This window comes from Solanum stenotomum, chromosome 5 (assembly GCF_019186545.1).
Source record: "Solanum stenotomum isolate F172 chromosome 5, ASM1918654v1, whole genome shotgun sequence".
Lineage (NCBI taxonomy): Eukaryota > Viridiplantae > Streptophyta > Magnoliopsida > Solanales > Solanaceae > Solanum > Solanum stenotomum.
This window is the reverse complement of record NC_064286.1, coordinates 3,735,336-3,748,295: the sequence shown is the minus strand read 5'-3', so window position 1 is coordinate 3,748,295 and position 12,960 is coordinate 3,735,336. Positions and strand designations below refer to the sequence as shown.

The following is a 12,960-nucleotide window of genomic DNA, read 5'->3' as shown; positions in this document are numbered from 1 at the left end:
TGTTTTTGGTGTGTGTTAACTTTTTCTGCAATTATATATACTTTCTGAGCTCTCTCTCTCTAAGCTCCAATCATTCTCCTCTCTCTCCTCTTTTGTGCCAATTTTGGTTTTTGGGTTTCTCTCTCTAGAAGTTCTTCACTGGTGTCACGGCGGGAGAAAAGGAAGTGAAAGTGTAGAAGCAAACAATTCCTCTGTTTTTACGAAAACTGTTTTCTTTCTTCTTTGCTGCTAAATCATCTCTTGGGGACTCTTTTTTTTGTATTAGCTTTGTGTTGGGAGTGTGCGATCATCCTGATTTTGGTCCAATTGCAACCGTTTCATGAGGTAATTTTTTATTCCACTTTTTTTTTGGGATTTTTTGGGCTTTTTGTGTTAGTAGAATATATTTATTTGGGGAAATTTTAAGTGGGTGTTTGAGTTCTTGGTTTAATTCATTGAATTTTGTGTCGTGGGGTTGTTGATTTTGTTGTATTTTTGGTTTTAGGTGTAAAAAGTTGTGATCTTTGTTGGGTTTTAGCTGATTTTAGTTTTTATGGGAGGTAAGAATGGTGAAATCAATTGTTTGTTTGGAGTTTTTTTTGGTAGTTTCAGTTTTTTTTTGATATGGGGTATGGTTGACCAGCAATTAAAGTGAATTCTAAGAACTTAATATGCTTATGGGGTTTGATAAGTTCAGTAGAGTATTTTATTTTTGGAACTTTGCTTGAATTCTTGAATTTTGTGTGTTTTGTGTGGCAGATTGTGTTACTCTTTGGTCTTAATTGTAAAAAGTTGTGATCTTGTTTTGGGTTTTAGCTAATTTCAGCTTTATGGTAGGTAAAAATGGTGAAATCAGTTACTCTATTTGTTTAGAGTTCCTTTGCTAGTTCCAGCTTTTTTGATATGGGGTATGGTTGACCAGCAATTAAAGTGAATACCAAGAACTTAATATCAGTAAAATATTTTATTTTTTGGAAATTTAAGTGGGTGTGCGAGTTCTTGTTTGAATTCATTGAATTTCATGTGTTTTGTGTGGCAGATTGTGTTATTCTTTGGTTTGAGCTAATTTTAGTTTTTATGGGAGGTAGGAATGTTGAAATCGATTGTTTGCTTTAGAGTTTCTTTGTTAGTTTCAGCTTTTTTGATACGGGGTATGGTTGACCAGCTAATAAAGTGAATCCCGAGGACTTAATATCAGTAGAATATTTTTACTTTTTAGAAATTTAAGTCGGTGTTCGGATTCTTGCTTGAATTTGTTGAATTTCGTCTGATTGTGTGGCAGATTGTGTTACTTTGGTTTTAGGTGTAAAAGGTTGTGATTTTTTTTTTTGGGCTGATTTCATTTTTCATGGGAGGTAATAATGGTGAATCATTTGTTTGTTTAGCATTTCTTTGCAAGTTTGCTTATGTGGTTTGATGAGTTTCAGTATCTTTGATATGATATTGGGTTGACCAGCAAGTATAATCCAAGAGCTGATCTTTTCCTTTTTGTTTTGGGGCTGAAATTGTTTCACCTTCTATTGTGGGTTCCCATGAACTTTTAAGTTAAAAGTTAGTAGCTGAGCTTTATGTTAGTGTTGTCATTACTTATTGGCTATGTTATATGGCTATGTTGATAATGATATTGGTAATTAACGGTTTCAGTTGATTTCAGTTGACAATGATGGCAATCATGTTTCTAGTGTTTCTTTCTTTGTGTGGCAATGAGATTTGATAAATGTCGGTTGATTTTCGGTTTGGGTTGGTTTAGCAGTTGGAATCATGGGTGATCTTTTCCTTTTTGTCTGGAGCTGTTTCAGTTCTATTGCGGTTTACCAAAGCATTGGACTTTTAGTTAATATTTCGTACTACAAATCTACTTCTCAATCCCAACCTAGTTTGGTTCAACTTTATAAACTCCTCTGTATTTGTCCTGTTCTATTTGAGACAATTTCATTTTTGTACTCGATAATTTTTTTTATAGACTTAGATGTTCTCTAAATTTAGCAGCCTAGCTTATTATTCATATTGCCATTTCTTAATGAATAGGTTGAGAAGTATGCTATCAAAAGGATGAATAGGTTGAGAATGTTTTGGTACTTCTTGTGGACTCTTCCTTGTTACATGTTGATTTAATATTATGTGACAGTATAATGGCCTCACAGTAAAAACGGGGGAAAGAGAGATCTTAACTTCGTGATATATATTGAATGGTTGCTCTTCTGGTGCTTAGTTCTTTTTCAAGTATAGGATATTGCTCTTCCCTTGTGTAACTGTTCGTAACTTGTGAATTTTTGTTCCATGCAAGCATGGTTTTCAGTTTATCTTTATGCACTCAAATGCTCATCACTGTAGAATACATATGCCTAATTGCAAGTTTTGAAACTCTTTATGTTATTATACTAATTATTCATGTCAGTTAGTACTTTTGTTGAAATATCTGAGAACAAATATTTTGTTTGTTAACTCATAGATGTTCAAAAACCTTTAGGTTAACTTGATGTGAACAACTCACTTCCTGCTACAATGATGAATATGTTCTGATTTTATTTCATTCTTTGGGTTCTTAGGAAACTTTGTGCTAAACTTCTTCCAATATCTATCTGGTCCAAAATACCTTTCTTAATATGTAGCTCTTCTATACAAATTAAATACATAGTTATTGAATACGATTTGCTACTTCTGCTCCTTGCCAACAATCTTAGTGCTCTTTGTATGTATTTTATGTGTTATGTCACTTGTTTGATCAAGTCACCTTGCTAAGCTTATTGAAAGAGTTCTATTTGATATTATTAGGCAAATCGCATGTATAGCACTTAACATTTTAGTTCTAGGTACTTACCCTTTTTGAATCATGCTTCTCACGGCATTTTATTTCTTAGTCATATTTGCAGGAACTGACTAGATGGAGAAGCCTTTAAAGAAACCTATGTCAAACGTCTCTGAAGGTAAACCTATTCTTTTAGCCTATGTAAAGCATACACCAGTTTGATACAATTTTGTTATGCTCTCGATGAATTTATACGTTACATTCTTTTACGTCCGAATAGCTGCTTCAACAAAGACTCCTTACAAAGAGAAGAATGCTTGGGCCATTCCCCTTGGATCTGCCGCATATCATGCATCAACTGATACAAGCTTGTTCTCTAGCTCATTGCCTGTGCTACCTCATGCAAAATGTGAGTATAATCTTTTTTTTCGATTGTCTTGGTGTCCTTCAATTTTTGACCAAATCTTCTAACTGTTTTTGTTGATGTGCAGTAAACTTCAATGAGTCCGAGCACTATGGTCAATCCATTGATGATAGCTCACCTAGCTTAAGCAAGCTTCAATTGGAAGATAAAATTAAAGATCCGTTAGAAGAGGTTGAGTCAAGTCCAGTTGGGTTCTTGCTTCCAGGGGATGAAGATGAGCTACTAGCAGGCTTAATGGATGACTTTGATCTTAGTGGATTACCGTCTCAGCTGGAGGACTTGGAAGATGATTTTTTTGGCAGTGGAGGACTAGAAATGGAACCTGAGGATCAAAATAATTTACTTAATGGTTTTGCAACCTTAAGCATGTACGATGGTATTCCTGGAAGCAGTAGTGGACATTACAGTGTTCCAAATGGTGCTGCAACTGTTGTGGGGGAACACCCATATGGAGAGCATCCATCAAGGACATTATTCGTTCGAAATATTAACAGCAACGTTGAGGACTCGGAGTTGAAATCTCTCTTTGAGGTAATGCTTAACTTACCATATTCTTTAAATTTGCCTCTGTTAACTTGCTATTCTTTTTTCCGTGCTTCATTTATTGCAGATTTGCAGTTGAAATGCTTGTTCATTCTGTTTGTGCTAGGAATATTTTCTTTTGGATGATTTCATATGCTTGAACGGTAAAGTTGTCAAGGTCACACGCTCGAGCCGTGGAAGCAGCCACTAATGCTTGCATTAGGGTAGGATGTCTACATCACACCCCTCGGGGTGTGACCCTTCCCCGAATCCTGCTAATGCGGGATGCTCACTGGACTGCCTCCCCTTCCTGATCTAGTTTCTCTGGTCACCTATCACTGGGCTCAGAGGTGTCATCTGTTTTGCTTCTATGGAATTAAGACAGAATAAAAACAGATGACTGGGATTTATTCTGGTTAGGTTGGGTTTTTAAAAAAAAATTCTTTTGGCTAATGAATAGAAGTTGAAGAATTTGACCCGTAGTCTGTACTTTAGCTTCTGTATTATATTCAACCGATGCTTCCGTTTTCAGAGCTTGCTTCCTGTCTCTTTTTCTGTTTCTCTGCTTTGTGTTTGTCTATTAATTCTTAAAAGACTTTTTTCACTTCATTTGTCACTGGAGTCCTTGATCTGTATCGATTTTGATGGGAGACTTCTAACCTAGTGTTACTATACCTTTTTTTTTAAGCAATTTGGTGATATCAGAACCCTATATACTGCATGCAAGCATAGGGGCTTTGTGATGATATCTTACTATGACATCCGAGCTGCTCGAACTGCAATGCGTGCTCTACAAAATAAGCCCTTGAGACGAAGAAAGCTCGACATTCATTTTTCCATTCCTAAGGTTCGAATCCACATTATGTAGACATATGCTAACATGGAAAGACAATTCTAACTAATGTTCTTTGTTGCTGCATCCAGGAAAATCCATCAGAGAAAGATATTAACCAAGGAACTCTTGTCGTGTTCAACTTGGATCCATCGGTATCCAATGAGGATCTTCGGCAAATCTTTGGAGTGTATGGGGAAGTCAAGGAGGTATCAATTTTACTTGATTGTTCACTGTTAATGCTAATATTATTTTGTTATTCTTGTGTTTATCCACAATTCCAAAACTTTTAAGCTTCACTAAATTATGTTATGCAAAATACAGATCAGAGAGACACCACATAAACGCCATCATAAATTCATTGAATTCTATGATGTCAGAGCAGCTGATGCAGCTCTTAAAGCATTAAATCGTAGTGACATAGCTGGAAAGCGGATAAAACTTGAACCCAGCCGGCCTGGTGGAGCCCGTCGAAAGTATGTTCTGGTTCTGCTATTAAAAATTTGCATTTCTTTTCACTTTCCGGTGTAATTTATAAATGAAATTTATAAGCTAGTATTTTGCCCCAATTTACAAGTGCTTATGGACAGACATGCATGAGAAAAAGGAAGATAACTTGATGCAAAAGAAAGAAAGTGAAGTGAAAAATAACCCCTTTAGTATTTAGCATGCTAAGATTTCTTGGATCTTTTTGCATGTTGATTTAGTGATGAAATTTCTTTCTATGGTGGATGAAATGCTCTGTTAGGAGCCTACAACCTCATTGCTCCATTAATATGGATTTTGGGCTTAACTCATTGACAGTCAAATTGTATCACTGCAAGTTGACTGGTGATAGGAGTTACTTTCTTTTTGGGTGTTATCTTCTGTTAGTAGCCTGCAACACCATTGATCCGGTAATAACAGAACACCACTGCCCCAGCAATATGGATTTTGGACTTATCTTACTGTCAAAGTATAGCTGCAAAAGCGGAATTCTGCTACAAATATGTTTGGTTTTGTTATGCTTACGTTTCTGTTTCAAGTATTTCAGGGTTTTTAACTGCCTCCTTCACATCTTTAGCCTAATAATTCAATGGATGAATTGTGACAGATGGCAATGCTGTAGCCACATATTTTGCTTTGCCTTATATGTATTACTATGGTGCTATAATAATTTTTCTGTTTAGTAATGTATCTGATGTTTGAATCTCACTGGTGACTTCACCGAGTTTAGTTTTCAAGGGTGAATTTTTATTTATTTTTACTTGTTGAATATAGACTGTTGGCTATGATGTTAGTCATTCTATGTTTTTGTTTGCATTAGTCAATGTAGGCAGGTCTCTGTTACTTGTATCACGCTTGCCTTTCTATGTGAGGGTATTTGGCTGTAGGCCTTGTTCTAGGGTGATATTTGGCCTCTTCCAACACTCCCCTCACCTCCCTTCCCTTTCAAAATTTGCTTTGAATGTTACAAACAGCTGATGAGTGTGAATCAAATACATATAAAGAACGTCTGAAAGATGCATTAGTGTATTCTCCAGCCTTTTCCTTTTCCCAATAAATCTGTTATAATCGCTCTCCTTCTGCAGAGGCTTTTGTTTATTTGCTTGGTATATTATGCAAGTTGTTGACCAGTTAGGAAGAAAATTAATTTTCTTTTCATGTCTAGTTTGATGCAGCAACTAACTCAAGAATTGGAACACGATGAAATTCGATCATTTAGGCACTCAGTTGGATCACCGGTTGCCAGCTCTCCTCCAGGTATTTCCATTATCGTAATAGATGCTGTTTTTAATATTTCTTTAACTTTTGATGAAGTAGTATGACTGCTGATGTTAACCTGGGAGAGTCTATAACCTGGATAAGATGATGTGATAATGGTGTTATATCTAACAGGCAGCTGGTCAAACTTCGGCAGTCCAGTTGAACCCAATCCGTTGCGAGGTTATAGTCAATCACCTGGTCTGAGAAATCTCAGCCCTGTAAACGGTAATCTTATGCCAGGGCTTGCCTCTATTCTTCCTGGACACCTCTCAAGTCCGAAGATTGCACCCATTGGTAAAGATCCTGCAAGGGTTGGGCATTTGAATCAGGTAACTTCTAGTCCAAAGTCGTCGCAAGGAGTGGGTTATCAGCATTCTTTTTCAGTCCCTGAGCAGAAACCAGCTTTAAGCATGGGATCTACGCCATTTGGTAACTCTAAGGCATCCGGTACTGGAACACTTTCTGGTCCACAGTTTCTTTGGGGTAGTCCCCCTATTCACTCAGAGCGTTCCGACTCTCCTATCTGGCCAGCTTCATCAATGGCACATCCATTCGCATCAAATGGACAAGGACAAGGCTATCTCCATTCACGTAGGCAAAGCTCTTTCCTTGGATCCCATCACGTGGGGTCTGCTCCATCCGGAAATCCTCTGGATAGGCATTTTGGTTTTTTCCCGGAATCTCCTCAAACATCATATATAAACCCACATGCATTTGGCAGTGGAGGTTCTAGTCATAACAGTGCAAGTCAGGTGATGAATATAGGTAGCCTTGGAGCAATGAACATGGGTGGTGCTCTTACTGGGAACTTTACTGAAAGTGGTTCTCCTAGCTCTAGAATGATGCCATTGACTAGGAATGGACCTATATTTTTCGGAAATGGCTCATATGGAGGATCAGGAACCGTTAATGGTGAAGGACTGATTGAACGTGGTCGAAATCGAAAAATTGAAAGTGGTGGTAATCAGATTGACAACAAGAAACAGTATCAGCTTGATTTGGAGAAGATCATGAATGGAGGAGATACAAGGACCACCTTGATGATTAAGAACATCCCAAACAAGTAAGAACTATCGAAATTGTAAATCATGTGCGTTTTGGTAAGATTTTTAATGCTTAATAGTTTGTGTTTTTCTTCTTCATTTAAGGTACACTTCAAAGATGCTACTTGCAGCAATTGATGAGTCTCATAAGAGTACATACGATTTCATCTATTTGCCAATTGATTTCAAGGTAGTGTATTTCTTTCATTTGTTGATATTTTTTGATAAGTTCATACAGAACTAATCTCTAAACTTTGAGTGCCTTGTTTATACTGAAGGTAGAACTAATTGTTTCACTGTTTTGCTGTTTCAGAATAAATGTAATGTTGGTTATGCCTTCATTAACATGGTGTCTCCTGCACATATCGTCTCCTTTTATGAGGTTGAGTTCTTTCCCAATTCCTTTTGGTGGTTGTTTTCTGGCGTGTAGCAAGCATAAACTATAATAACCACATAGTTCCTCCGTCCCAGTTTATGTTGCAGTGTTTTGACTAGACGCGGAGTATAAGAAAGAAAGGAAAACTTGTGGTCTAAAATAGGCCATAGACATTTTTGAGACTATAACCCATCTAAGCGTAAAATGAGAAGTTTAAAGTAAAATTGTTTTAAAATAAGTAAGACATTCTTTATGGGACAGGCTAAAAAAGGAGAATATGATGCATAAATTGGGACATAGGGAGTATTTATTTGGTGAAGATTTTGCAGCCATTGAATGTGGTGTAATTCTCTGTTTCAGGAAAAGTTTGCATGTATATATTTGTCTCCATAACTGATCTGGATGTTCTATATATTCTAGAATGGATATAAACTTAGAAACTTGTGCAGGCATTCAATGGAAAGAAGTGGGAAAAGTTTAACAGTGAAAAAGTTGCATCATTGGCTTACGCACGTATCCAGGGAAAGGTAGCTCTGGTTACTCACTTCCAGAACTCAAGCTTGATGAATGAAGACAAAAGATGCCGACCAATTCTTTTCCAGTCAGAGGGCCAAGAGGCAGCTGATGAGGTACAATTAGTCATAGAGTATAGTGTAACTGAATAACTCCTTTGTGGTGAATTAACTTTGTTGGGCTTACGAAAACATCTAGATTGTCTGAGAAACAAGTCTATCCTCCATAACTGTTGTCCTCTAGCAGAAATAACACGGTGTCATATGCTTATAAACTGATTGCTTTTTTGGTTTGTCCAGGAAACTTTTCCATCCAGCAATCTGAATATTTGTATCCGTCGGCCTGATGGGTCATATTCAGGAGATTCTCTTGATAGCCCAACAGGCGATCTAGATGGGAGACCAGAGCTATTCACCGGAAGCAGCTGACCCTCAACCGTGGCAATGAGTGTTCTAACTGTGAATAGAAATTCGAGTACATAATTTATCAATGAAACCAGGAAACTGCATATGGTTACTTATGTGTGCTAGTTGTGTCTGCTTTTTGGACGAAGGACACTCTAGAGCATGTAGGACGAATTGTTACAGAGGCCGAGAGCATTTTGTTTATATGTAGAATGATGACAATTGATCTATTTAACAGTGGGGGGAAAGTAACAAATAAGGTTTAAGCATTCAGCCAACTTGTGAAGCCTCTCTCTGCTGATATGCTTTTGCCAGTTTGGCTGTTATGCTTCTTGTTGTGGTGGGATTCTCTTGACTAATGCATACTTTTTGATGTTATACTTGTGGGGCTGTTTCATAAGTGTATAGGATGGAGATTAACAGACCCTGCATTCTTTCTTGAATCATGTAATGACTGGCTACTGTTGTATTTATCTCAGTTGCGGTTAAACTGGAGCTTTTGTTGTCTATGGAAATCTGTGTTGTATGTTATCGAATGGTCATTGTTATGATAGTTAATGGAATAAGGATATAAGATCTGTATTATCAATCTCGACTAGTTTGGTATTGAGGCATAGTCGATTGATTTGTTATGGTTCACCAGATAAAGAACCTTTGAGGGGTTGGTGGTGGTTTTTATGTTGCAACAACAATATGACTTTATTCACTGTTTGGGTTTAAAGGTTAATGCAGGTAACGATGTTGTTTATTTGAACAATTTTTGGTTGCAATAGCAAAATGGTATTCTAGTGAACATAATATATAACATAACATGATAAATCAGTTTCAAAAACAAATACACGACTGTTACAGGACCTGTGAAATATTGTTATGTTGAATAGTTAAAGAGATATCGATCTTTTGTCTACATGTTCGAACTCCAATCATGCGCCTAATCCACCTATCACGTGTTGCGTTCTCACCATTGAACAATCAAATCCCCGTTGTCAATTGCTAGGGAACTATTGAATTCTTGTAATTTGATGTTGGCAGTAGTGTTGATAAGAGTTCATAGCATAAAACAAACAGTGACTGTTACATGGGGAAGCAACAAGACAAGTATCTGTTACAACAGCAAATTGATCCTGGCTAGTATTCTTAGATTTGAAGAGCATCAGCTATTGATCCTGCCAAACTAATAACTTCAAATGGAGCATTATTAGCGACGGCTTTCACAGTATGAGGACATGAATCCGTGGTCCAAAAGTAAGTGAATGCTTTCTCGGAGCCTTCACAACAAAAACATTGGCGATGTCAGAAACTCGGATAATAAGGAGATGCTGAAACTAAAAGGAAGGTGGATATAATTTCAGAGAGTTACCATCATTCTTGTGAAGAAAACGCTCCCATGACCGGTTTGGGAAAATTCCATGGGTCACATAAGCACTAACTTTTGATGCACCATGAGCGGCCAAAACTTTCTGGGGTTAACCATAGCATCAAAGAAGTACAATATTAGCAACTTGTCATATGAACGAACTCATCAAAGTTGAGTAGCACCACGCCTTTTAACAACAGTGCATTAAAAGGTGGAGGTGTGGACCTTAAAAGGAGATTTCTGTAATCCAAGAATGTTGCTAGTTTTAAAGTGAAGGACTCTTATTGTGCATTCTCTAACTTCCTACCTCCTTTTCCCTTCTTTTTTCGGCTTTTTAATTCAATAATCCAATTTGACGTGGATTGTTGGGATCCTTAAGTTTGCCTCATCCAGTTAGAGGGTAAAAACCCCAAGAATATCCTCACTGCTGAAGGCAAGAAGGTAAATAATGACACAGAGCAATCAGAACGATTACTCAACCAACCAAAGACAGATCCTTTTTACACCCTGGAAAAACTCAATAAGAGTAAAGAACACGGTAAAACCAGAGTTCCATGAGATGAAGATTTGCTAAACAAACCAGCTGGACCAAGAGGTGTTAAAAGTTTCAAGTGATTGTCACATACTGGGGAGTAGACACATTTAAGTACACTTGACAAATATATTAAGAATCCTTATCAGATCTAAAGAGGCAGTAGTACCTGGCATTCAATTAGGGTACCTCCGGACTGGACCAAATCATCAACAATGACCACATGACAGCCAGCAGGATTACCCTCTTTTAGCCTGACAATTCTCTTATCACCTTCACGCACTTTAGTGCAGATAACCTAAATGACATAATCTGCTGATTATACAAGAGTTCAAGATTGGGTAACAGGCAGAAATCAAAGTAGGAAATTATAATTTTTAACTAACAGTGGGATAATGAACTAGTTGCTTGTGAAACCTCTTCCAAGCTCCATCATCAGGAAAGGCTATAACTATCTGGAAAATAAAATGACATTAGAATGTCACTACAGTCAAGATAATTTATTGAAAAAACACAAATAAAAAAGCTCAGCAGGACTCCAGCCCACCTTTTCAGAGTCAGGAAGCTGCTGAAGCCGTTGCTTCAGCAGTGGAATTCCAGTCTCAAACAGAGGCAGCACATGATCTCCAAAATAGAACCTCTCCTGCAGAACAGAGAGAAGTATGTTCACCATTAGAAAGGTGAAATTTGCAGTATAACTATGGACTTCTCTGGGAACGCACACAGAAAAAGAATAACCTAAAAGCTAAAATAGGATGTATAACATGATTATGTGAAAGAGAAAGAATTCATGCTTCCGAAGGATCGCAAACTCCAATTACCAATTAAATTAAAGAATCTAGGATACAAATAGCCAAAGTGACAATCACATCAAATAACAGAGCAACGTGAGTACAAAATGTACAAATAGATCAACCTGCAATGCATGTATGTCATAGATAACTAAGCTGGTCGGACCACCCCTTGATATTGGAATATTTGATATTATTCTGGCCATGGTAAATGCAGTGGCCACATCTCCTTCTTCTTCCATCCTCTCAAAGGTACCAGTTGGGAAGAAAGGTAACACAAGCGTAAATGAGGCGACAAACAGCCTTGGAAGTGCGAATATCACAGAAAGCTGTTCAAAGATGACTGCAGGTGAGCTGAAAGATGCTAGAAAAGCAACATGCTGCCCGCGGATATCATGTGCATTGTTTATAAAGAGATTTGGGAAACCATCAGCAAAACTCCTGGCACATGAATCCATCATATTGATAAGCATTTGCCACAGGAAAGAGTCAATGCCAACTATGGTACAAATAATAGCATCATTTCAAGGCTATTAGCATACAAATTGCCAATTGAAAGCCTGATTATTTGGCCAACACATAATATGCAGGAACTTGACAATCGAACTTTGTGTAACCAATGCAAAAATGATGTTATAACTTATAACCCTTTTCCTTTACCCTTGCTATTGTTGAAAACATTCACCTTTTTTACCACTAAACTGAAGAAACTAATGCCAGATTAAGGTATAGTATACTGACTGATTCTAGTCTTTCCTCAATCGAAATTTACTGCCCAAGCATCTGTGTCACACACTACTAGAAAATAATGTCTATGCGTTTACTTTACCTTAGTCTAAGACTATTCATAACACCAAAATTATATTGAAGCTTCCTTCATTTTACCCTTTTAACATGACAACAACATGTTAAATGAAGAAAGAAAAGCAATGACAGTACAAATGAAGGAAGCTTCAAAGGTAGGGATAATAACTTGAATCCCCCCCCCCCCCTCTCTTACCCCCTCACCAAAAGAAAAGCTTTCTACAACAAAAAGGAGGAACCTTGATTCGATTTTGGCAGGAGTGGAGCTACAGCTTCACCTACAGTTCAACAGAACCGAACAACTTCGCCTCAAACCATGTATTTGCATTTAAAAATCCACTTAATTTGTAAAAATAATTAATCAAGAACCTTAACAAGCTGCAATTTCCAAAATCCAGAACCCATAAACTCAAAATCCTAGCTCCACTTCTATTAACTCATTTTGAATTCGACCCAAATCATAATTCCCCCATTTTAACCCTTTAAACATGAAACATCACCCATCCCAATACACAATCTGAATCACCCCCAAATCCCAACAAGAAAAGGAGGAATCTTTATTCGATTTTGGATTCGACCCACTTATTTTTCCTACATGAAATTCAAGTAAAGATTACGAATTTGCGTATATAGCAAGCAGATGATACAAATACAATAACAAGAGATATAAAGCGTGTAAAAGAGAATAAAACCTCCAGTTAATAGAATGGAGGATAATATAATCGGATTCCGAAGCTATTTTGCGAGCAACATCTTCCATCTCAACACAGTAATAGAGAAGCACTTGCTTCTTCTTCTTCATAGCTGAATTCTCCATCTAAACTTCCACTATAGCAGAGATACAGAGACTCTGTGAGAAACAGCTGAGGGTTTTAGTCCTACAGCAAC

At 37.3% G+C, this 12,960-nt stretch overlaps 2 protein-coding genes across 3 annotated transcripts; one reads left to right on the top strand and one right to left on the bottom strand.

The window, feature by feature from the left end:
* The first annotated feature begins 35 nt into the window (after window positions 1-35).
* LOC125864325 (protein MEI2-like 2) lies at window positions 36-9,048 on the top strand. Of its 2 annotated transcripts, none has more exons than XM_049544258.1 (13): window positions 36-324; window positions 2,853-2,906; window positions 3,009-3,137; window positions 3,220-3,683; window positions 4,363-4,521; window positions 4,599-4,715; window positions 4,831-4,982; window positions 6,158-6,249; window positions 6,385-7,315; window positions 7,401-7,485; window positions 7,609-7,677; window positions 8,121-8,300; window positions 8,484-9,048. In XM_049544258.1, the coding sequence occupies exons 2-13, from the start codon at window positions 2,864-2,866 to the stop codon at window positions 8,610-8,612; spliced, it is 2,550 nt and encodes an 849-aa protein (XP_049400215.1). In that variant the 5' UTR covers window positions 36-324; window positions 2,853-2,863; the 3' UTR covers window positions 8,613-9,048. The 2 variants fall into 2 exon arrangements, with proteins under 2 accessions (XP_049400215.1, XP_049400214.1); XM_049544257.1 differs by having other exon boundaries at window positions 37-324; window positions 2,841-2,906.
* A 352-nt stretch (window positions 9,049-9,400) lies between these two features.
* On the bottom strand, window positions 9,401-12,960 carry LOC125865759 (ribose-phosphate pyrophosphokinase 4). Its single transcript, XM_049545996.1, has 7 exons — window positions 12,765-12,960; window positions 11,394-11,709; window positions 11,025-11,120; window positions 10,864-10,932; window positions 10,647-10,775; window positions 9,949-10,048; window positions 9,401-9,856 (listed from the first exon to the last, which is right to left on the bottom strand). The coding sequence occupies exons 1-7, from the start codon at window positions 12,887-12,889 to the stop codon at window positions 9,726-9,728; spliced, it is 966 nt and encodes a 321-aa protein (XP_049401953.1). The 5' UTR covers window positions 12,890-12,960; the 3' UTR covers window positions 9,401-9,725.